General features: G+C 48.7%; 1 protein-coding gene across 5 annotated transcripts in view; it reads left to right on the forward strand.

Moving 5' to 3' along the window:
- Window positions 1-4,243: 4,243 nt before the first annotated feature.
- Window positions 4,244-23,596, forward strand: part of PITPNM1 (phosphatidylinositol transfer protein membrane associated 1) — a 32,438-nt gene continuing 13,085 nt past the window's right edge. Inside the window, exons 1-15 of one of the 5 annotated variants that reach the window (XM_028737901.2) lie at window positions 4,244-4,378; window positions 9,393-9,485; window positions 9,674-9,888; window positions 10,019-10,140; window positions 10,711-10,932; window positions 16,170-16,481; window positions 17,222-17,317; window positions 18,341-18,448; window positions 19,515-19,573; window positions 19,746-19,987; window positions 20,678-20,867; window positions 21,316-21,423; window positions 21,775-21,956; window positions 23,004-23,203; window positions 23,294-23,464. In XM_028737901.2, coding sequence (XP_028593734.2) covers window positions 9,408-9,485; window positions 9,674-9,888; window positions 10,019-10,140; window positions 10,711-10,932; window positions 16,170-16,481; window positions 17,222-17,317; window positions 18,341-18,448; window positions 19,515-19,573; window positions 19,746-19,987; window positions 20,678-20,867; window positions 21,316-21,423; window positions 21,775-21,956; window positions 23,004-23,203; window positions 23,294-23,464 — 2,305 coding nt within the window. In that variant the 5' untranslated portion in view covers window positions 4,244-4,378; window positions 9,393-9,407. Of the gene's footprint in view, window positions 4,379-4,432; window positions 4,954-5,090; window positions 5,322-5,434; window positions 5,557-9,392; window positions 9,486-9,673; window positions 9,889-10,018; window positions 10,141-10,710; window positions 10,933-16,169; window positions 16,482-17,221; window positions 17,318-18,340; window positions 18,449-19,514; window positions 19,574-19,745; window positions 19,988-20,677; window positions 20,868-21,315; window positions 21,424-21,774; window positions 21,957-23,003; window positions 23,204-23,293; window positions 23,465-23,596 lie in introns of those variants that run through there. The other 4 variants (XM_028737881.2, XM_028737891.2, XM_028737865.2 and 1 more) reach the window with 4 other exon arrangements.

The raw sequence follows: 23,596 nt of genomic DNA on the forward strand, positions 1-23,596 counted from the left end.
TCTAATCTGTCTGTGCTGTTATTACTGTGTCAAAGCTCCAATCTCATGCTGTTCTGTAAAGTTGTCCCAAATTCCTCCTCCTCCATTTTTGTTGGGTTTTGAGGGGATGGTTGTTAAGTTTCTGGTTGCTGCTGCTTTTAACCATGGAAAATCAAGCCAGGTTCTTTAGAAGAGGCCTAACTTGATGCCTATTTTCGCACTTCGTACATTCATTGCAGAAGTGATTATCTCCAAACCAGAAATGAAACTAGCTTTAGTATTTCAGTAGAAAATTGGTTTTTATTTAATATGACTCTTACTCAGGATTATACTGGGCTCCTGTTTCATTCCCAAGGTTGTTACTGGGACAAGGCTGGATGCTATGAGCATAGCTAGATTCTATGAATGGAGCATGGGTCTCCAAAGCAAGGTGTGTCTGAGATTTGCATGTAAGAAGTGGCTAAGAGTGGCTTGCTCATGCCTGCTAGCTGTAGAAAAAGAAGGGTGGCATGAGGATTGAGCAAGAGTAAGTAAGCACTCTCTTTCTGTCTGGATTCTCTTCCACAAATGGCCTGCCTTCACATTAAAGCTGGGAGGTAAACTTTGGTTGTGTGTTTGCTGGCGTAAAGTGTCCTTCAGCCCTTAAGGCTACTACTGACTGGTAATTCACGATGTGCCCAAAGGTGAGATGAGAAGGTGCGTTGTTCCTGAGGAATACCTAGTCTGGGCCACCTTAGAGAAAGGCAGGGGGTGGCAAATATTCCAAACCCGTTTGGCCTAAAATGCCCCTTTTGTTTTCTAGAGACTTTTGGCCACTTGAAAAGGGCAGAGCAGGGTTGCACATTTGGTCCCAGAATACTTGCTAAGTCTTAAAAGCTTTTTTTTAGAACTGAAGGGGGATTTGTTTATTAAGAGATTTTTATACTGCTTCCTGTAATAGTCTTGAGGTGGTGTAAACAATTTAAAATGCAATACAATGCAGTAAAATAAATGCAGCTGAAAGCAATTAAATCAGATGCTGGAGCTGAGCAACAGCAAAGGTTAGGAAACACGTTTTAAGCAGGTGCTGAATTAACATTTTTCTTTTTAATGCATTTTTTTAAAAAAGTTGAATTATGAACACAGTTTGGTTGGTTGATGTATAATCCTACTTTGCAAGTAAGCTCTGTTCAGATAACTAAGGTTTACTTGCAAGTAGAGGTGTGTAAAAATGGGTCTAAGGAGTCATCCGAGTAGTTTTGGCTTTTGTGTTTGATAAAATGTCTGACTGTGCAGTAGTATAAACAATATTAAATGCTACCCTTTGAGACTCATTGTTAAGAATGCCCATTTGTACTTCGATCTTTGCCTGCCTTTAATGAGAAGATGCATCCTAGGCATAGGTGAAACAAAATCTCTTTATTTTGAAAGCTTTTTAAAGAAAGCCCTTTTTGTGTGCAGTAGGTTCATGTTCTGGGGGGTTCTCCTGACCCTCCGGAGCGGATGTGGGGAAGGAGAGCCCCATTGTGCTGGTGGGAGCCCTTGCACTGGCTTCTCTCAGCACACCAGGTTAGTTGAATCCAGGCCTCTGTGTGCAAGTATCTGGGATAGACCTGTCTCCTGTCACTCATAATATAGTATCATAGAATCAGAATCTTAAGACTTGGATGGGACCCCAGGGGCAATCTAGTCCAACCCCCTGCCATGCAGGAATATCAGAACTAGATAATTCCATATCTATATCCACATGGAAGTCAGTACAGTGGTACCTCAGATCAAGAACTTAATTTGTTCTGTCTGTTCTTAACCTCAAACTGTTCTTAACCTGAAGCATCACTTTAGCTAATGGGGCCTGCTATGCCGCTGGAACACAATTTCTGTTCTCATCCTGAAGCAAAGTTCTTAACCCGAGGTAATATTTCTGGGTTAGTGGAGTCTGTAACCTGAAGCATATGTAACCTGAGGTACCACTGTATCAACAAATTTCACAGAGGTGGGAGGAAGTAATAGTTCCTTTAGCTTGTGACATCCTTTGAGAGCTTGGGAAATGTGAGTTTCCTGCGGCAGAAGCATAACCTTGAGAGAAACATGCAAGGGACTGCAAAACAAAGTGATAGGCAGTATTGTGTAAAAGTGATTCTGTGTAAAAGCCTGAAGGATACAGCTGCAGTTAAATATTTTTCATTAACCAGGCTACAGTGCTAAGCCAAAAATCTATGTTCTATCAGATCAATGAGAACCACTGCTGTCTTCTTCGATCATTGCATATTGCAGGAAGAAACTTTTCAATATACAAGCAGCCTCTGAATGTGAAATAAAATGTACATGTAGGATTTAATTTCTAGAATGTTAATATTGGATGGAGTAAAATGGTGCTGTTTTAAGTCTTAATGGTGTTAAATTAACTGCACTTAATCATTTTGTTAGCTGTTTAGTTTTGGGAAAGAGAGATGTGTTAGGAAAGGAATGAAGTCACGTGGCTCTTAAGTGAACTGTTTATACTGAGTTGTGATTTGTAGAAATTTGAGACTGAAGGAGGGAGAGAGATGCAAAATATGTGTGTACCTTAACCTAAGGAGCAATGTTTCCGATTCTGTACACTTATCAGAGATTGAGTCCTGTTTAAATCAGTGAGGTTTATTGATCAAGGTGCAAATGATCATCCCTCTCAGCCAGTGTTTCTTCCAGGAGTAGGAAGCCTGTGGCCCAGCAGATGTTTTTGGGACTCCCAACTCTCATCAGCCCCACCATGGCCAATAGGTGGAGAAAATGAGAGTTGCAGTGTAGCCAGAAGTTACCTGCTGCTGGTGTGTGTGTGCATGCAAGTTGTGGGCCTTGAAGAATGAATCCTTTGTTAGCAGCAGTTCGAAACAAAGAAATGGGAAGCTGAAATTAGTAGCAAACTGGAATATACCACAGTACAGAACAAAATGACCTGCCAAACTATGCCACCACTAAGAACACTATAAAACTAATGTGTATAAAAACAAGATTGTGCTGGAATGTGAATATCCCAGCTTGCAACATTCTAAATCCAGATATACCATAGATTTTGATAAAGGAGTTGTATTGGCAGTTTTCCTTTTACCCTTTTCCTAGTGTTAAAGGTACTCTTGTTCACTTCTGTGTAAACTTGAAGGTCAGACTGCTTGCTTAAATCCCTTTCCTAAGTAGCTACAAAAAAACTGGAGCTCAGCTGGGTGTGGTGTTTTGAGCAAGAATACTCTGGATACAAGGGCTAAATGTGAAAACATAAATTCCTTGGGAAGTGGCAATGTACTAAATATGCAAAAGGCTGGATCTAAATTGAACCATGCCTAGAAATGTAAGTGTATTTATTCTGAGAAGGGACTTGCTGTTAAAAGAGTTGCCCATTACCAAACTGGAATGCTGTAGTTCTGAAATCAGCTGAACCGGCATTCAGCGGAGGTTAAAATAATGTGCTTTTGTTCTCTATTGTCCCCAACAATAATAGGAAGGTGACTGAGAAGAATATAGGCTTGTTATTTTTCTTTTTAAATAATTGCAAAAAAGAAAAAGAAAAAAGCTGTACTATATGGTGGGAAATATGACAGTAAGTTGTATGGCAGCCTGTTCCTTCATCTGGCATAAACACTGGGGACATGGGATATATTGGACATGGGATCTATGTCTGAATGCTGGATTAATTTTGTCCTATGGAAAAAGTGATATTTCTGTTACTTACACAACAGTATGTGTAATGCTTGTTTTGCTAATCTTCTACAACCTCTCATACACATAAACGCTGCAAGGCTTATTGGAGACCTTCAGTGCACTCAGTGGGATGGAGGGGCGCTGTGATTCTAAGCAGGCAAGGGGGTGTGCGGGGCTTTGTCAGAGCGATGAAAGCTGCATCTAAAAGTCAGCGAGAGAGACAATCTGCTGGCGATCAATTCCGTTTTGACAGTTCGAATGTGGGTCTAACGCAAAAGTCTTCCAGAGCTGAGTGCGGCTTAAAAAAAATAAGCCATGGGGTTTTTTTAAAAAAATATAATGTCGATCATTGGGGAACTTGCGCACAAATATGTTCTGGAGCCTTCTTTAGCCGCGACGCCGCTCCACAGCTGCCCGTTCCTTTGGGTTATTGACGTCACCAGCATCTTGACGTCACTGGCGTTTCCCGGGTAATGAGCTGTGATGTCACAGGAGGAGGAGTGGGAGAGAAGAACGCGCGCGCCGAGTCCCCCCCCGCCCCGCCTTCCGAGCTACGGGGCGCAGTTTCTATGGAAACCTCCGCCTGTGCTAAAAAAGGACTGGGTTGGCAAGCGGCCTCGCTCGCTCCTACGAGTCTTGAATCCAAAGGCTGGAGGGAACCCCGGGGCTTAGGCATCCTCCCGCGGCCCCCGCCTGCGCGCTGCTGGATTGCATTGCTGCTTCGCGACACCTCCTCGGCTGCGCGGTGTGTGCTTGCATCCCAAGCTCTGCGCATAATAAACGTGACTCTACCGCCGCCGGCCCCGTCCCCTCTACCTGGAAAGATCCCCGCCCTCGAGGCGCCACACTGCAACTGCTCCCCCCCCCCCCCGCTTCTCCGCCGCCTTGCACGGAGCCTGCCTCCTCCCGCTGCCCCCACCACCTCTGCACTCCTTCACACGAGCCGCGTTTCCTTCCCCTCCCAGTCACGCTTTCTCCTCCCCCCTCCTCCCCAAGCAAGGACGGCGAGACTGCGGCTGAGCGGGCGCGCTTCTCTGCTGCGGCGACGCGGACGGCTCGGCTAGCTTCGCCTGTCCCTGCCCGGACGAGACCCCCGCCTGCCTCCCGGGCCGCCCCCATCGCCCGCCCAGCCCCACACCATGATCCCGCCGCGGGAGCCGATGCTCGGCCGCGCGCGAGTAGCGCGGGGCAGCGCGAGGATGGGAGCGGGGGGGCAGACTCTGTGAGGCCGGCGCTCCCGGCTCCTTCGCCCCCCGAGCCCCGTCGCAGGCAGCATACCGCTGCTCACCCCGCCGCCGGCAGCCCTCCAAGGAGCCACAGGTCTGGTCCCGGGAGCGGGTGGCGGCCGTGTGGGTCCACGCAGGGCAGGGAGGCGAGGGAGCGGGGCTGGGAGCCCGGGGAGAGGCGTGTGCATGATTGGGGTGCAGAAGGAGCGCGGGGAGCTGCAGAAGGCGTCATGGGGGGCCCCGCAGGGAGAAGTGGGCGCGTTGCCTCCTGGGCCCCTGAAAGTGAAACCATGTGGCCCAGCGCGTCTTCCCCACATCTGGAAACCGCTGTAGGGTAGGATTGGAACTCAGTGCCGACCGCTGTGTGGGGCTTAGGTGGCTCCGTTCTCCCGCGTCTGGGAGGATATCTGCCCTGCGTGAAAGGATGTGGCGCTAAACGACGTACATTCTCTGGCTCTCCCTGTGAGTTTGTGGGCTTTGCTGAGGCTTGCCTCGAGCCTTGGTTCAAATGTTTGCTGGAGTTTCGCCACACGAAGCCTAGGCTTAACGGAATCTTGGCTGCTGGGCGGGGATGCGCTTGAACTGCTGCCTCTTGAGTTGCTCTGTCAGGTTGCCATCATGTGCCAAACCAGCAGGGCTCCTGTGCCTTGTATGTCGTAAAATGAACGGAGGAGCTGAAGGCTTCGCAAGCGGTTGGGTAAACAGCACCTTCTAACTTCGACTGTGCTAGGATTACTGAAGGTGTCGCGGGAAAGGGATAGCAACACTTTATTTTTTTGGTCAGGGCAAGCATATTGAAAACCCGGCTGTTAGGTGGGAGTGAGCTCAGTGTTTCTTGAGGCGAGTGTGCTTTGTGGCAGCTTTGCTTCCGTTTTCCTTCATGAGGAGAAAAAACATCAATTCGGAGCTTAATACGCCAAGAGGCAAACAAAAATTCATAGTGTCCTGAGTTTAGGGCTAAACTACTGGAGACCCTGCAATAAAATCCTGCATATGTTTACTCAGAAGTATGTCAGATGGATGCTAGTGTAGACTTTCCCCCAGCAAATGTGCTTAGTAAAACTCTGCAGTTCTGCAGCTGAATCCCAATGCATAAGTAATGTTGCAGTCCTAACCCCTAACTCCACTTACCTGGGTGTATACTGCTCGGGATTGAGCGGACAGGGTGAAGATGGCACTCCAAGTGTACCTAGGATTGAACCTTAAACATATTCCATCCTGTTATCTATCATCTTTCTACTCACCATTTAAATGCTGACAGTTATTTGGTCTGGATAAAAAGAGCATGTTCCCAACAAGTGTGTGTGTGCATATGTGCATGTGTAGGCTGGAATTCGAACTGCTGAGGCTGGGAGATTTGCAGAAGAAAACAAGATGCATATTAAATGCGTAGCTGGCCAAGGGGATTGCTTGCATCTGAGACATGAGAGTGCTTGGGCATGAAGTTATTGCTGGACATGACTTTATAAGGGAATATGAAATTCAGTTAAGAGGCATGCTGGTACAATTCGTGGGAACAAACCAACTTCATATGAAACATGAATAGGGCACTGTGTTCACTCTTTAATCTTTTGACTCAGGCATGGTTCCACCCCATTGTCCCCCAAAACAATAATTTCTCTCCAAGGTCTCAAGTGATCACAACTGGAGATGAGAATATTGTGTGAGATGCACATGAAGAAGTTTCTCTGGTGATACTTCAGTGGAAGGGTTTTGTTTTCAAGCTCAGAATCTTACATACTGAGCCTTGGAAGAAGCACGCTTGCAAATGATTATTGGGTAGTGAAGGAGCCTGGGGTAGGATGTCACCTCCCCTTGGAGCGAGCGACACAGCAGGCATGCAGGGATGCCTTTGAGCTGCCTCCGTGTGTTATGCTCAGCCCACCTTTTCCCATACAGACATCTCTGGCAATGGTACAAGTTGCTGACTAGTGCTTATTGCCCATGCTGCGTTATTTTGAATACGATGGTGGGCAGTCTTCTGACAACTCACAGCGCTGTTTTCAGGATCTGGAGTGCAAGGATTTGTGAGGACTGATGTAGTGTAGCAGTTAAAGTGTGAGATGTGAGTCAAACACCTCTTCCTGCAGCCTCAACTCTTCGTATGCATGGGGATTATAACACTGGACAGCCTTGCAGGGCTGTTGCTTAGATTACTGAGATAATTTATGTTATATTTTGAAAGCTTTAAATGTGCTACATGAATGTTTAAGTATTCTTAAGGAAAGCTGAGTGTTGGTGCAAAGTGCAAGGGCCAAGAGGCAGAGCAGGAGGATGTGTGGGCATGGCAGGGAACATACAGGAGACCTGTCCACTATTAAAGTTGCAGACTTTTTTTCCTGGCAGGACTCCTGTGCCTTTAAAGGTTTCATGCTAGGCAGAGATTCAGGCAGCACACACACCCCTGCCAAGAATCATGGGAACTTAGTTTGTTAAGGGTGCTGAGAATTGTAGCTCTGTGAGAGGTAAACTATAGTGCCTGGGATTCTTTGGAGGGGGAGGGATGTGATTAGAACAGGGGTCAGCAAACTTTTTAAAGAGGGAGCCGTTTCACCTCCCCTCAGACCTTGTGGTGGGCGGACTGTGTGCACACACTCGTGCATGCGATGGAGGGAGGCATCTCTCTCCCCCCTCCCCTCCCCCTGCTTTCCTACCTCCTCCGCCACTCTGCCTGCGGTTGGGAGCCAGTGGTGGTGGCGGCACCCCTCCTTTCCAGGCCAGATTTCCCAGGTGCCTGGTGCGGGGCCAGCTACACCTGTTTTATTTCTGCCTGCCATGCGGTTGTAAAAGGCATAGGAGGAGACAAAAAGATGGCGATTCTAAGTCTTTGCCAAGGTGGTTTACAACGTGCCACAAAGCAAGAACTTGAAGTGAAAGGTCTGGATTTGTAGGGCAGTCCTATACATGTTTTAACACCACTGGGATAGTTCAGTCAGTAGAGCATGAGACTTTTAATCTCAGGTCATGGTTTTGAGCTCCACTTTGGGCAACTCTACAATTCTATGATTCTAAGATTTGCTCCATAATGAACATGTTTACAAGGTACATTTATGACTTGAGCAGCTCCATACTGAGTGGGACCCCACTTTCTCTAAGACCCCAGCCTTAGAGAAACAAGCAGTTTGAAGTTTGCTGATGTAGTAACAGAGGTAAACGTAAGTGTAAGGGCAGTGTGGGGATGCATAGGTGGGAGGAGTGGAGAGTGTGTTGGATCTGCCTGTTGCATAGGCAGGGTAGAGCAAGTTAGGTGGACTTCAAACCTATGGGATCTGCTGTGTTTTTTACTAGAACCCCAAGATCCACCAACCAGTGCCAGGTACAACTAGTGGCTCAGCCAGGTGGACATATGCTAAGGATGGAGGAATAGGGTGGTTTGTCTGAACGCATGCTCAGCATAGGAATTAGCAATCAGTACCAAAACCTAGCACAGAAGTCCTTTCACACAAAATTCCACCCCTCGGTCCCCACATAAACAACTACCTGACTTTTAGAAGACATCTGAAGGCAGCCCTGTATAGGTTTTTAATGTTTGATGTTTTACTGTGCTTTTATCATTTGTTGAATGCTGCCCAGAGTGGCTGGGGCAACCCAGTCAGATGGGCAGCACATAAAATTATTATTATTAACATTAATATCCAAGAACCTAATGTAAGGGTGAGATGAGGGACTTTTTACTTCTTGCTATTATTAGACAACTGTGAGTCAGAAACCTTTGCCAGTCAACCACAGAACTGGCAAGTGCTGCTGATATGCTCTCTGCTCACCCTGGGGTTAAAGGACTCCAGAGTCCAGCAAGGAGTGGAGCATCAAAATGGTGGCACTTCTCTCTGGCTCCCCACTGCATTTCCTTTCCAGTGTGTTGAAACTCCCTAGCCTCTCATTGGCCTACAGTTACTATGGAAACCTACCCAGTGGGTTGTAGTTTGGAATAAGGTCAAATGGGGATTTCTTTCAGGCTTCTCTCCTTCTGAGGAAGCGAGAACATAGTTAAGCGCTGCCACCTTTTGTCAGAGAATCCTTGTCACCCTCATATGTAGGTAGTAATTCATCTCAACACATGCCTGTTTCCTCACAGGCTGAACTGAAGCAAAACAAAGCTCCTGTGTGGGGTTCATAAAATTATTCAGATAGGTGAAAAAGCAAAAACATTGACACAGTGCATGGGACAAAATGTCCCCTCAAAAGAAAAAAGATCCCTGTGGTAGATGTTCTGGGAGGCACTATTGTTCACATCTCAGTTGCCTTCAGCTGCCTTAACCTCACCTTCCCAGTTGAACCACACCTCCTCTATAGGAAGCTGCCATACCTTGAGTCAGATCATCAGACCATTGCTCCATCTAGTTCAGTATTGTCAACACTGACTGGCAGAAGCTCTCCAGGGTTTCAGGGAGGCCTCCGAGCCCTACCTGGAGCTGCTGGGAATTGAACCTGGGACCGTAAATAGATCCCTCAGTGCACAGTGGCCACTCACATAGCTCTCCCATCTCTGTCCTGGCTGCGTGTACTTATTCCCTGCTCTGCTTCGACTCACAGGGCCTGACTGCCAATATGTTGATCAAGGAATATCACATTCTGCTGCCCATGAGCCTGACAGAGTACCAAGTGGCTCAGCTCTACATGATTCAGGTAACCTCGGTGTTGAATGAGGTGGTGGGTGCCTGCGCCAGATGGGTGTGGCTCAAGCCCTGGGATCAACAGGGCTGCGTGGGTGGGAGTCAGAAGCTGAGCAGGACTGAGGGATGTGAGAGTGGGGTTGCAGGGTGAGGGACATTGTGGGGCACAGGCTGAGCAGAGCTGGCTCTCGTGCTCCCTAGAAGAAGAGCCGTGAGGAGTCGAGCGGCGAGGGCAGTGGGGTGGAGATCCTGTCCAACCGGCCCTACAGCGATGGCCCAGGCGGCAGCGGTCAGTATACACACAAGATCTACCATGTGGGCTCTCACATCCCTAGCTGGTTCCGTGCCCTCCTACCCAAGGCAGCTCTGCAGGTGGAGGAAGAGTCCTGGAATGCCTATCCCTACACGCGCACCAGGTAAAATGGGGGCGAACCTTGGCAGGGGAGGGGGAAAGCTGAGGGGGCTGTATCCTGACCAGAGGCTGGGGCCTGAGAGCTCAAGGCAGGTGGGGGCAAGGCTGCCAGTTTCACCGCCTTCCCCCTGCAGATACACCTGCCCCTTTGTGGAGAAGTTTTCTATTGAGATTGAGACCTATTACCGACCAGACGCCGGGAAACAGAACAATGTCTTCAACCTGAGTGCTGTGGAGCGCAGGCAAAGGATTCTGGGTGAGTGTTCAAAGACGGGGCGTCCCCTCCCCTTTTTGTGTTACGGAGGATGTTGCGGGACATGTTGGTGCTGCCATGCGGAGTACCTGGGGCAGGTTAGGTGGGTGAGGCTAGTGAGGGATCTCTGGTGATGTTTTGTGGTGAGGCGATTCTGGTTCAGGTTTAGGTCATCACATGTAGTGTGTCTTTCCTGTAGGGCGTGGGTGGGGAACCTCCCCTGCCTCGCCCCACCAGGTTTGCTTGGGGGAAGGTGGTCAGCACGTACAAGCAGAAGACAGGGCTAAATGCATACGCAAGTGCACACTCCGTTCTCACTGGCTCTCACACTCACACGCCCCATTCATGTGCACACATGTTAAGAATTCAGGACCGGAGGGGGGGAAACGGGACTCCTAACAGAAGGTGTACAGGAGGAAGAGGCAAAGAAATGTCTTTGCTAGGGGTCTGAGCAGACTCTGGGACTTGGGAGGGAAGGGCAGGCTCCACATCAGAAGGAAAGCTGTCTTACTTTCTGACGGAGGCCAGGGGCTTGCTTCCAGCTCACCCCCCCCCCACTCTGCTTACCCACAGACACAATTGACATTGTGCGGGACCCCATCTCACCCGGCGAATACAAGGCGGAGGAAGACCCACGGCTTTACCACTCAGCCAAAACAGGACGTGGGCCTCTGGGAGATGACTGGCTGGAGAATGCAGCCGCGGGACCACTCATGTGCGCCTACAAGCTTTGCAAGGTGGAGTTTCGCTACTGGGGCATGCAGTCCAAGATTGAGCAGTTCATCCATGATGTAGGTAAGCTTATGAGGATGCTCCCCACGTTTCCGTCTGCTGCAGACTTTTTCAAACGAGTGGGTTGGGCTAGGGCAGCAGTGGGGAACCTGTGGACCTCTTGAGGTTGCTGAACTCCCATCACCCCTGACCATTGGTACCATTTCCTCACACTGGCAGCATTCAGTCAGTACTTCTCAGCTGAACTGTCCCTTCTGTTCACACTGTTTTGGTGTGAAATTAGGTTTAATAACTGCCCAAAGATCCAGCAGCAATTCCAAGCGTCTCTTGGAAAACTTGCAATGAAGGAGCAATTTGGGATGTTTCAATATTCAGCGTAATTTTGTTTATCTGATGTGAAAAGGAACGATTGGATTGCCTGTTCTTTTCAAAGGCAGCATCCTCTCCATATTCCTCTACTAGTTGCAAGGGATAATGCAAGTGTTTATTTGTGGCCCACACCTTCTAAACCAGGCTTCCTCAACCTCGGTCCTCCAGATGTTTTTGGCCTACAACTCCCATGATTCCTAGCTAGCAGGACCAGTGGTCAGGGATGCTGGGAACTGTAGTCTCAAAACATCTGGAGGGCCGAGGTTGAGGAAGCCTGTTCTAGACAAGTGGGAACCATAACTGCAATACCTGTGGTCTCCGTTGAGATGGGCTGCCTTTCTTCACATCACTGCCACAAGTACTGGCCAGTCAGCCTCTGCCAAAGCTCTGGAGTTAGCCTCAAGATCTGGCTGAACTAAGTGCCAAGCGAGGGATCTGATTTGTTCGCTCTTTGGTGTGTGGGATGCACTTCCTGATGCTGCTGTTCTCCAAGTGTTGTGCAGCCCCAGCCCTCAACAAATTGGATGTGGTATCCCAGTGAGCTGCTCATGTCCTGGGAGAAAGCAGGCAGGTAGTTGAAGAAGGACATTGTGAGAGAGGCAGCAAGAGTACCGGTGACTTGGAGAGGGAGAGAGAGAGAGAGAGAGAGAGAGAGAGAGAGAGAGAGAGAAAGAAAGAAAGCCATGCTGACAAAAGAGGGACTGGTGCCAAGAGCACAATTAAAGTAGGTCTCAAAGTGCAAAAGTCTCCAGGAAAGGTGGCGGGACAGAGGTGCCATAAAATAGTAATTGGCTATTAAGCTCAGACACAGTTTGTGGGACCCTTGCTTAGGTCATGCTATGGGATATGCTATAGGAAATCTCATCAAAACTGTGTGGTAGGCTCATAAAGGAAAACTGTGCGTAACAAATTAAGCAGAGTTAGAATCTGCCCTTTTTTAGAAACACTGTGCGAATTAGTTCCTGGCGTGTCCTGAATTTGAATTTGTGTTGAATCTTGCACCAGCAACTTCCAGCTTTGAAGTGGTGCCTAATCTTGCGCCAGCAAACACCCCTCTGCTTGCTTGCTTAGCTTGGTCCCTGCATGCTACAATGATGTTAGTGGTGTGAAGAATTATGAGGGAGGCAAACTGTCTCCATGGACTGCGTATAGATTTTTCACTTCTTGGTTTGGAGCGCAGAGCTCTGAATTTCTGAGACAGAGACTTCAGATTGAAATAATTATCTGTGAGAAATTTTGTTCACTCTAAATGTGAAGCTGGATTGCCAGAAGTTTTATCTCATTTGAACTTAAATGAAACTTTTTGCATTACGATTTTCAAACAGTACAAATACAATTAATACTCAAACGAAAACTAAAAGGGGAAAATTAAAATAGGGAAAGGGGACACGAGGAAGATAGATGGGTTAAAGTGCTTGACCATACAAATGGGAAAGATAAATAGTAAAGAACCGCTGGCTACAATGCATAAGTCTCAAGAAAAGCTGACTAAATGTTCTTGTATTTATCTTCTTTGCATTCGGTGTTGATAAATTGCCGGTTCATAGGAGGGCAGGGGAGTGTTAATCCATTGTTATGTGAAAAGCAGCAACTTCTTCCCATGTTAAAGCACTATGTACCATATTTTTCGCCCTATAAGACGCACTTTTCCCCCTCCAAAAATGAAGGGGAAATGTGTGTGCGTCTTATGGGGCGAATGCAGACTCCTTGGCTTCAGCGATAGCAACGCGAAGCCTCCGAAGCCTGCACTCCGGAGGCTTCGCGTTGCTTCCGCTGAAGCCAGGAGAGCCTGCTCTTTGAGGCTGGCGGTGGGGAAAGCAGTGCTTCCCCCATCGCCAGCCCCAGAGGATGGGGGGCAGCAGGAAGGCGCGCGACGCCTTGCCGCTACTCTCCAACCCGGGTTTGAGGCTGGCGGTGGGGAAAGCAGTGCTTCCTCCATCGCCAGCCCCAGAGGATGGGGGGCAGCAGGAAGGTGCGTGACGCCTTGCCGCTACTTTCCAACCCGGCTTCGAGGCTAGCGGTGGGGAAAGCAGCGTTTCCCCCATCACCAGCCCCAGAGGATGGGGGGCAGCAGGAAGGCACGCCACGCCTTCCATCTACTCTCCAACCCTCCTTTGGGCTTTTGCGGGAGATGGGGGAATTCCCCCACCTCCCACAAAAGCAGGCAAAAGCTGCACGCTCTTTAAAGGGGCTCCGTGGCTTCTGCTGGCTTTTCTAGGAGGTGGGGGAATCCCCCCACCTCCTAGAAAAGCCTGCAGGAGCTGCGCACCCTTTAAAGAGCGAGCGGCTCTTGGGGGCTTTTCCCCAAGGAGGGAGAAGGGACTGACTGGCAGTCAGTCCCTTCTCCCTCCTGCTGGGTTTTGCGGGAGATGGGGGAATTCCCCCACCTCCCGCAAAAGCAGGCAAAAGCCGCGCGCTCTTTAAAGGGGCTCCGCGGCTTCTGCTGGCTTTTCTACGAGGGGGGGGGGGAATTCCCCCATCTCCTAGAAAAGCCCGCAGGAGCCGCGCACCATTTAAAGAGCGCACCGCTCTTGGGGGCTTTTCCCCGAGGAGGGAGAAGGGACTGACTGGCCGTTTCAGTCCCTTCTCCTTCCTGGTCGAAAAGCCCGCAGGAGTCACGTGGGGCTCCTGTGGGCTTTTGCGGGAGGTGGGGGAATTCGGCCACCTCCCGCAAAAGCAGGGAGAAGGTTTTGGAGTAGCGCACAGGCTGTGTGCAGCCTGTCCACTGCTCCCAGAGCTGCGGGGGGGGGGGGGAATCATATTTTCCCCCTTGATTTCCCCCCCCTGAAAACTAGGTGCGTCCTATGGGCTGGTGCGTCCTATAGGACGAAAAATACGGTACTTGGCTGACTCTAATGTATGCATGATCCATAGTCCATGGCATAATAATAAATTCTAAGATGTGTGGATGTTATTCCTGAGGAGTAGCTGGGTTAGCCTGTTGCAACAAAAACAACAGAGTCGTGTGGCATCTTTTTGGAGGGTGGGGAGTCCAAAGGCTTTCCATTTGATTTGGTGGAATGCCTTCTCTGCATCTATCGACAAAATTGCTTCTTTTTTATGTTCTTAGCAAAGGGTTATCAGATCTTTTAGCAGCTTTATGTTGTCTGTGCCTTGGCATTACAGTGGTACCTCGGGTTAAGTACTTAATTCGTTCCGGAGGTCCGTACTTAACCTGAAACTGTTCTTAACCTGAAGCACCACTTTAGCTAATGGGGCCTTCTGCTGCTGCCGCGCCGACAGAGGACAATATCTGTTCTCATCCTGAAGCAAAGTTCTTAACCTGAAGCACTATTTCTGGGCTAGCAGAGTCTGTAACCTGAAGCGTATGTAACCCGAGGTACCACTGTACAGATTGCTTGCTTCTTCAGGGGGGACTGAAAGTAGAAGCAGCCTGCTGCAGGCGTTTAGCTAAGAAGTCAAGGTTTTATTTATTAAAGAAATAGACTGATAATTCACATATGACAATAGATCCTTCGTGACTTGATGAAGCACCAAAATATAAGCTTCTCCGAGTGATGGTTCCTTTATGAACCATCCGACCAGATGGTTCCTTGCCAGAAGCAGTATGCTTAATTTGCTTTTGCATTGTTTATTAATTGCCTCCAGGGAAATGTTGGGTGAGGTGATAGGGTGGTGAAAAGGAAGGCATGGCATTGTCAGATAAGAGTTTCTTCCAGTATGACAGACAGGATTCCTGCCTGCTTTTACCCATAGATATTTCCTGCAAAAACTGTGTGGGTATTGGATTTTGGCTTAGGCTTATTCCTTTTTCAGACTCACTACTGAACTCAGAATTGGGATTGGGCTGTGAGGGTTATGCATGCCTTCTCCCTTCCCTGCATTTTACTAGCTAAGGCTGAGGCAAGTTGAGATATCATTCACACAGTTAACAATTGCATAAATGGTTTTTAAAACGTGAGTTGCAAGTGCAGGAAGCCCAATCCAGAATGGAGCCCTCGTTCTCGGTGGGGTGGTGACAGCGGCAGGAGTATACCTTTGACCCTTGTTGCAGTCCAGAGTGGGGCACCCATGCCTGCTATTTACATTGGTATGGGAATTTCCTCCCCCCCCCAATGCAAATTGCTGGCCTAGAACCCCCCCACCCCCAATTCAGATTGCGGCTTTAGCCAGGGACAAAGGGTTATAGCCCCACCTAGTCTCCATGCCAGAGTTCTGATCTGGAGGGAACCCCCCCCCCCCCAATTTACTTAAAAAATAAATTCACAGTTGGAGATTGCATGGATGGTTCGACATCTAACTTGGCACTTAACTTTGTGTGTTTTGGGGTTTGGTTTTAAAACCAGCCTTTCAAAGGGAGTGCAGATTCATTCCTAGTCACAGTTTTAACCAGGGTTGATGATGGCTGAAATATAATGGCAGGATGAGATAGAGAAGGTTAGGTGCGTGCAGCGCTGGTCTGCCCATGAGGTTGAGTGAAGCAGCCACCTTGGGCACCGGAAACCCCTGGTGGAGTGGTTCCCATGCACCCCTGGAAAAGTGGTGCCAGCATTGGTGCTGATTTCTGGCAAGATCTCATCAATCTCGCTGGCGACATGCAACCTAGGAAAGGGATGCTTTGGCGCGAGCAGAGCAGCAGTGGCGGCAGCAGGTCAGGCCAGCACTTCCTGTTTGGCTTCAAGCAGCGAAGCTGGATGTGTGAGTGGGATCCACACACAAGCAGGGATGGGGCATTTAATCCAATGGCCTCCCAATTCTCTAAATTTGGTTTATCTTGTTAATCTGAACTGGACCTTAATGCTTTCCTTAGCTTTGAGGGAAATGGGCGATGGAAACATTTAAAGGTATAATATCTCATGCCGGTATTGTCCCATAATGCACTGGGAGCTGGAGCTAGGCCTGATGATAGGCCTGATTCTTCCTGGGGGGAGAAGAGCAAGTGGCCCCATGGTTTGTGGCATCCCCTGCAGGTCTGCGGAAGGTGATGCTCCGGGCCCACCGCCAGGCCTGGTGCTGGCAGGATGAATGGATAGATCTCACCATGGACGACATCCGGAGGCTGGAGGAAGAGACGGCACTCATGCTGGCTCAGAAAATGGCCAAGTGCATCGAGCCCGACACAGGGCCTGCAGTGCCCAGCCCTGAGAGCCCGGCTGAGCTGGGTGGCTGCGAGAAGCAGGACCGAGTCGACAACCTAAGGGCTCCGGATTCCTCTCCAGATGATCCATTTGCCAAGCAGTGGTCGTCGTCTTCTCGGTCATCGTATTCTTCTCAGCATGCTGGTGAGCAGTCATTTCCAGCAAATGGAGGCATCAAACGGCAGTGTAGCGGGAAGGTGTGAGGAGGATATAGAGGGTTTCCCCTCCTGCCCCTTCTTTTGGGTGTAAAAGAGTTATACTGCTGCTGGAGTTAGGCTTTTGGATGGGCATATTGGAGAGTGTCCATTTTAGTGACACACTTTTTCTCTCTCCTTTCCTTTCCTCTCCTCTCCCTCATCCCTCAAACACCCCAATACTGCGTGTGCGTGTGTGTTCACACCCTGAAAGTATGGGGGGACATATCTCCATATGCACGCTTGTACATTTTAAAAGGAAAAAAGTGTAACGGTTCCCTTCTTAAATAAATTTTACCTGCCGTTGTTTGTAATTAAGCTTAATCAATTTCATGGCTCGTTCTCTTGTACTAGATGAACAGTAGCTGCTGCTGCTGCTTTTTTAAATTAGAAAAACAGAGAGGGCAGACTTCCCATTGTGAAACTTCCTCTTCTTAGTCATACAGTAGTAAGCAACCGATGTTGAGTGCCGGAGCTGCAGTAAGGGTGAAGTTGCCCCCATTGTTCCACATACATAATCTCCTGTATATACCCTAGGATAAGAAGCTAACTGTTGCTTTCATGGGGAAAACTTTGGGGTTATTTTATAATGTCAGCATTGGGAGCAAGTTAAGCTTGCTTTAGATATGAGGATAGTTTTTGAGTTTTTTTACCTCTTGATCATAAACTCTATGCTTGATGCCCCTACAGCTGGAGTATCTCCTCACAGCTTATCGGAGTGGCGGATGCAAAATATTGCACGGGATTCTGAAAACAGCTCTGAAGAGGAATTCTTTGATGCTCATGGTATGCAGTGCTGGGTACAGAAGGGTTCTGTGCATGCATCTGTTTTTGAGAGGGCTGAGAGCTATGGGTGCCTGTTGCTGTTGGTTCTGACAGTTGCCACTGCAAGCATGTGGAGGCTGGTTTACAGGGACCTGTGTGAACCAGCCCTCTGTGGGCTTGGAGTTGTGCTTGTTTAGTTTTATCTTTCAACCATCTCCCCAGATTCATCCGATTTGTGTGGATTGGGGAAGATAAAAATCTCTGTTTTTTTTACTCTCTGTACAGAGGAATGCACACACATGCAAAGGCAGACCTTTTTGGTCATAGGAAAAGTGTATGCTTTGCATGTGTAATGCTCCAAGTTTATAGGAAACATAGGAAGCTCCCTTACACTGAGACACAGCATTGGCCCATCTTGCTCAGTATTTACACCAGAGATTTTCAACCTTTTTGAGTCCACGGTTCCCTTGACCAACTACCTTCTTTCTGCAGCACCCCTGTGGGGCTCAGGAGCCCAGTTATGTCATCCTTTGCCTGCAGAGCTGGCAGCCTCTAACCCTTTTTCAAACACCCTCCCTTGCGGAGTCTTCCCTCAGCCTCCTCTCCTCTCCCCTCTCATTGGGATTCCTCTGCCACTGGTCTCTGAGCTGCCCCCCGCCCCAAAGAGAGGTGCCTTCTCACACTGCCCCACAGGGCCCTGGGAAGCACCCCTTGGCCAGCCCCAGAAGCACCATTTGCTTGGGGAGCTTGTAGCCAGGGCTGCTGTAACAAACAGCCACGCAAGCCTTTGGGAGGCAGAGACATGAGAGGGCATCAGCGGAGAGAGGGAAGGAAAAAGGAACAGAGGGCAGTGTTTCCTGCTGCATCCCTGGGTGGCACCCTGGGTGGCACCCTAGGGTGTCACGGCACACTGATTGAAAACCTCTGGTCTACCCTGATGGGCGCAGATCTCCTGTTCGTGAACTTTGGTGCAGTCCTGTTAAACATGGCAGTTTGTTCAGTGTCTGCAGTGCACTTGCCTCTCAATGAGTTTTCCTTTCCTAGAAGACTTCTCCGACAGTGATGATGTTTTTGCCAAGGAAATCACCAAGTGGAACTCAAATGACTTTCTCGACACTCTAGAGCGACCCATTGAGCCAGATGATGTTCTTGGTAAGAGAGCGGTTCAAGTGTTCCATGCAGAATAGAGTCTGCTCGTTGTGTGAGTGAATTTGTGCATGGAGGAATATCCAGCTGGTCTTTGGTAGTGCTTCTGGAGATGCTAAGAAATCTCAGACTCTATAACTGCACATCTCAGATTCTGAAAATGGCCTATGTTCTACACCAAGAGTCTCCAACTTCTATGGGGCTGGGGTCATATGCGAAAATCTAAGAAACTGCCATAGTTACCACAGAATATTCATTTCACAGAGCAAAATCTGGAGCTTTTCAGAACCCCCTCCCCCAAAAAACAACAGGCAGAACACACACAAACACTTGAAAACAAATAAAGAACAAGCAAAAAAAAAGCACATCCTCCACACACAAAAAACATCCAACCCACACCCCCTCAAACCAACCAAACCAATAAAACCTAATTTGAAAAAATAATACCAGGGTGGTATTGCAGCATAATCATTTTCATGCAGAGCTCTAGACTTCTCTGCTTATAGCTACAAGATCATGGGGCACTGGCAGCATAATTCTGTCCCTTGAAGTACAGGTAACTCAGAGCTTATGCAAGTTTTCAGTTCTAGGGGGTCCACTTGTAAAAATGAAATTGTGTAAAGTCAGGACCCCAGGAACTGGCCTCCCTGCAAGGTGGAGCACTGCTTACCAGGCTTTGGGAAGGAGGCACAAGGGCTCTGGATTGCTTCTAGTGCCCTCACACCACTTTCCCAAAATTTGATAAGTGAAGTGCTTTGCTTACCGGCCTTTGGGAGCTTCACAGGGCCATCCTGTGACTTTCCCAGAGCCCAGTAAGCAAGGAAAACCCACTGGATGTGTGGACAATGAATAAATGGAAAATGGGGAACAGTGGGTTCCCCCTCCATTTATTTATGTATTCCCCCTCATGAGTGCATAGCTGCAATCTTGTAAGTGAAAGCAGCACAAGTTGCCAATTACCTGTGAAGGCTATTCCTGTTCCATTTGTGATTTCTATCCTTTGTGCCTCCCATTGCTTTCTCTCTTCCTTCTCTGCCTGGTGCCATTAACTAAAACACTGTTGTCTTTGCAGTTGATGCTGTGGCGGCCAAACCAGACAGTGATGGTGTTGTGGCACCTGGCCCACCAGAGGTGAGTGAGCCCCTCCTCATCATACTGCCTTCCCATGTGGGTACCTTCAGAACCATAGCGCCAAAACATGGGAGAGGGTTGTGGTTACAGGACCATTGTTGTTGCCTCCCAAGTCACTTTTCCAGAACCCCAACTTGACACCAGACCCAGTTCTACATGTCTCTTTCCATAGGCTGGCTCAGAAGGCAACTCCGGGACGTGCCGTATCCATGCGCTTTTCCTGATCCTCCACAGCGGCAACATCCTGGACCAGGGCGTGGGAGAGCCGGGCTCCAAACAAGCCGATGTGCACACGCTCAGCGCCACCTTGGACACAGTCACCCGCCTACACTTCCCCGAGGCACTGGGGCACATTGCGCTGCGCCTGGTGCCTTGCCCTCCTATCTGTGCTGCTGCCTACGCCCTCGTCTCCAAGTAGGAAGCATGTTCTGTCAGGCTCAAGAGCGCTTGGTGGGAGCAGGACTGTTCCCTTCTGACTCAGGGCTTTGGGCAGTTGATTGTGCAGGAGCTCAAGGAGAGCGCTGGTACCTTCTCCAAGCACTAGTCTTTTATTCGGGGTGGGTGGGTGTTTTGTAGAAATGGGTGAGGTGTGTGGTAGTGTATGGTGCCTAGCGACATGCAAGGGGCTCAGTGTGAATAATGTGCTACTGTGGATAAGTGCAAACCTAGGGATTGTGGTTTGGGTGAAGTATTGAGACTTTGACGAGAGATCTTAGAGCAGGATTTTCATGAGGTAATTCTGTTCCCTTTTTTCATAGGCCACCATTGTATATATATTAGGGTAGAACACAATAATTAAAAAGTATGTGCGTGTGTATATATATATATATATATATATATATATATATATATATATATATGCTTTTCCCCAAAGTTCCCCACTTGCTGGCAGGACATCAAGGAGAAACCGTTGGCCCAAGATCTCTTTTTAAACTGTGGTCAGAAAAGGGGCCTCCAACTTCCTTAAGTTCTAGCCCTTAAATCCAGAAGGTAATCTGGAGTCACCTCCTGGGCTCAGTACCAAGATCTGGGTGTTGTGAGAATGATCAGGTCCTTGGTCTGAGAGTGTGTCTTGATCGTTTCTCTCATGGTCTCCTTTTCCAGACTCAGCCCCTACAGTCATGACGGCGACAGTCTGTCCAGTAGCCAGGACCACATTCCATTGGCCGCTTTGCCTCTCCTGGCCACCTCCTCAGGCAGCTACCAGAATGCCGTCGCAACCGTCATTTCCCGTACCAACCAGGCCTATGCCAATTTCATCCACTCTCCTGATGGCGCAGGCTTCTGTGGCCAGGTCAGAGGGTCGGGAATCTAAAATAACTGAAGAGGGGAGAATCTGAAATAACTGTGCTCCAGTTGGAACAAGCCTTTTACCCTCCGTGCTATGGTTTTATTTTGCTTTATCATCTTTTAAAAATAGAATTAGGGTCTTTTGGAGGGCGGGGGGGAATACCAGATTTTAAAAAAATTATTTGTTTTGTGAAGGTTCTGAGACTTCTCCGTCACATAACCCCGTTCTTTTATAAAACTGCAACCCCCAATATTCCTTGGCTTTCAACCACAATTGTTAAAGCAGTGCAGTCTCCACTGGATTCACGTCTCAGCTGTAGGAAAGAGGTGGGAATGCAAGGCCTTGTTTAAGAGGCTGGCTTAAGCTTCATGCTTCCTCTGATTAAACAGTGACTGCGGGGACGTTCCTTTCATCAGTGGGGAACTAACTCTGTTCACGTCCCCCTTTATAGGTGCTGCTGATTGGGGACTGTGTTGGTGGAATCCTGGCCTTCGATGCCCTCTGCCACAGCCGTGCTGGTGGGTCAGGGAGTCGTGGGAGCAGTCGCCGTGGCAGCATGGTCAGTTACTGAGCTGTGGTAACACCCCTTCCTTTATGCATTTATAATCAGCTTTTTTCCTTACTTGAGCTCTGAGGGTTCTCAGATATGGGGAGGAACAGGGATTTGACATGAGAGGGATGAGGGTTTCTTCTGATTTGGCTAGCAAGTATTGCTTGCCCAAAAGTTCCTGCCCTAGTATATAGCAGGTCAAGCCCAGCATCCACCCCATTTCCTCTTCGAGGCCTAGTAGGTTCTGTTACCAGAAGAAGGCCCTCCCTCTTTTAACATTCGCTTACAAATAGCAAAGCCTTTTGAATCTCCTCAGTAGAACAGAGATGCACACTTGCTGATCTGTTCCCTTTTCTTCAGAGTACTGAGCTGCTTTCTCCAGAGACTTCTGTTGTGCGAGACCCCCTGCTTGAGAGGGCAGAAGTGTGTGGGGTGGGCCGCGCCAGTCCTGAGCCCGGGGCACTTCCCTCCATCCAGAAACCCAGTGACAACATAACGCAGGAGGGCGATTCCTCACAACAGCAGCAGCAGTTCTTGACCAGGTAAGGCAATGTGGGAATCTGGTCTGCGAAGCAGACTGTCCTGTTAGGTTACAATTAGACTAGTGCCCATCGGGGTTGAAAGTGTGGTCAAATGTGCACCCAAATGTGCCAGTAGCATAGGGCTACTGACATCCAGGACCTGATAAGGAGCTTCCTCTACCCCACCAGAACAGCCTCAGAGCATCTCCTTTTATCCAAAACCCTGCACCCCTCAAGTTAACTCACAGTGCTGCTAAACAAAAGCTAAATCGTTCCCAACACTTACGGCAAATCGTTAAATAATTATAAACAGCCAAAACAATAATAGCAAAAATACAATGCATAAAATGCTACTAACCACAGAAAAAAGGTTGTTGGAGCGTAGATCCTCGTGCCTTATAAAATTAGAAAAGGCACAAATATAACCTACATATTACTAACAAGGATTACTCTTTCCTTCCTATCTTGGTGTTAATCTTCACATGCAACCCTATCATATGCACTTTTTCTGCCCCACAATTGCCCTCTTGGGTCTCCTTAAGATTATTTTATACTAAAATAATGCTAAAGTTGTGTGACTGCACTTAAGTTCATAAACCTTTCCTGATAAATTAGAGGCAGTGTGCCCCCCTGTCTGAAAAGAGAGGAAGGTGAAGTGCTGATCTAAATTAATGAAATAGGGGGGCTCTCAGATATAGAAATATCTGGCTTTGTGTCTGCTAAAAGAAATTCACAAGCTGTCTAAAGCTGAATGGGTGCACACACAAAAATGCCACGTATTCACAACTTTTTTTTTTTTAAAAAAGAGGGAAAATAAAGGTGGCTCTGATTTTGGGTGGTGGGGTGGGTGACGTCTGAGAAGAAGGGACGACACAAGTCCATTTATGCTTCTTTACATGGGGAGAGGAAACAACGAGATCATGTGATCTTTCAGGCAACAGAAAAATGCTAGCCTGATGGAAACCTACATAAAGGTCCTTCACAGGGAAGGTGGTTCTGTTGGGGGAGAGCGTAGGAGCTGTGGGCTGTTTCCTGGCAGTGATGGAAGTCTTCTCCTGCCATCTCCAGCCTGCAGGCTAGCATGCCTGCCTCGGAGGCAGAAGGAGACCCTCGACGTAGCAGCAACTCGTCATCCTCGATGATAGAGACCTTTGAGGGGCCAAGCACGGTTGGGAAGCTGGAGTTCAAGGTGTCTGGTTTCTTCTTGTTTGGCTCACCCCTGGGGCTGGTTCTTGCCCTCCGCAAGACGGTGATGCCGGCACTGGACGGTAAGGGTCCTTTCCCCCTCCCCTGTCTTCCTTTCGCCTTTCCCCTTCTGAAGCAGGATTCCTTACTCTTACCCTCTTTCCCCTCTTCAGTGGCCCAGATGCACCCAGCCTGCGAGCAGGTCTACAACTTGTTTCACGCGGCTGACCCCTGCGCCTCGCGCCTGGAGCCTCTGCTGGCCCGCCAGTTCCACGCTGTGCCTCCCTTTGGCATACCCCGTTACCAGAAATATCCTCTGGGAGATGGATCATCCACGTCACTGGGTGAGAAGAGACGCCAAGACTAGCCTTGGACATGCTTGGGAAATGTGGTGTCCCTTTGGGGGGTATGGGGGAGTGTGGAAGGAAATGCTACAGTATCTGGATCTTCAAATGGTGGGTTGTGGGATCCCCTCC

This window comes from Podarcis muralis, chromosome 1, assembly GCF_964188315.1.
Source record: "Podarcis muralis chromosome 1, rPodMur119.hap1.1, whole genome shotgun sequence".
In the NCBI taxonomy this organism is placed as follows: domain Eukaryota; kingdom Metazoa; phylum Chordata; class Lepidosauria; order Squamata; family Lacertidae; genus Podarcis; species Podarcis muralis.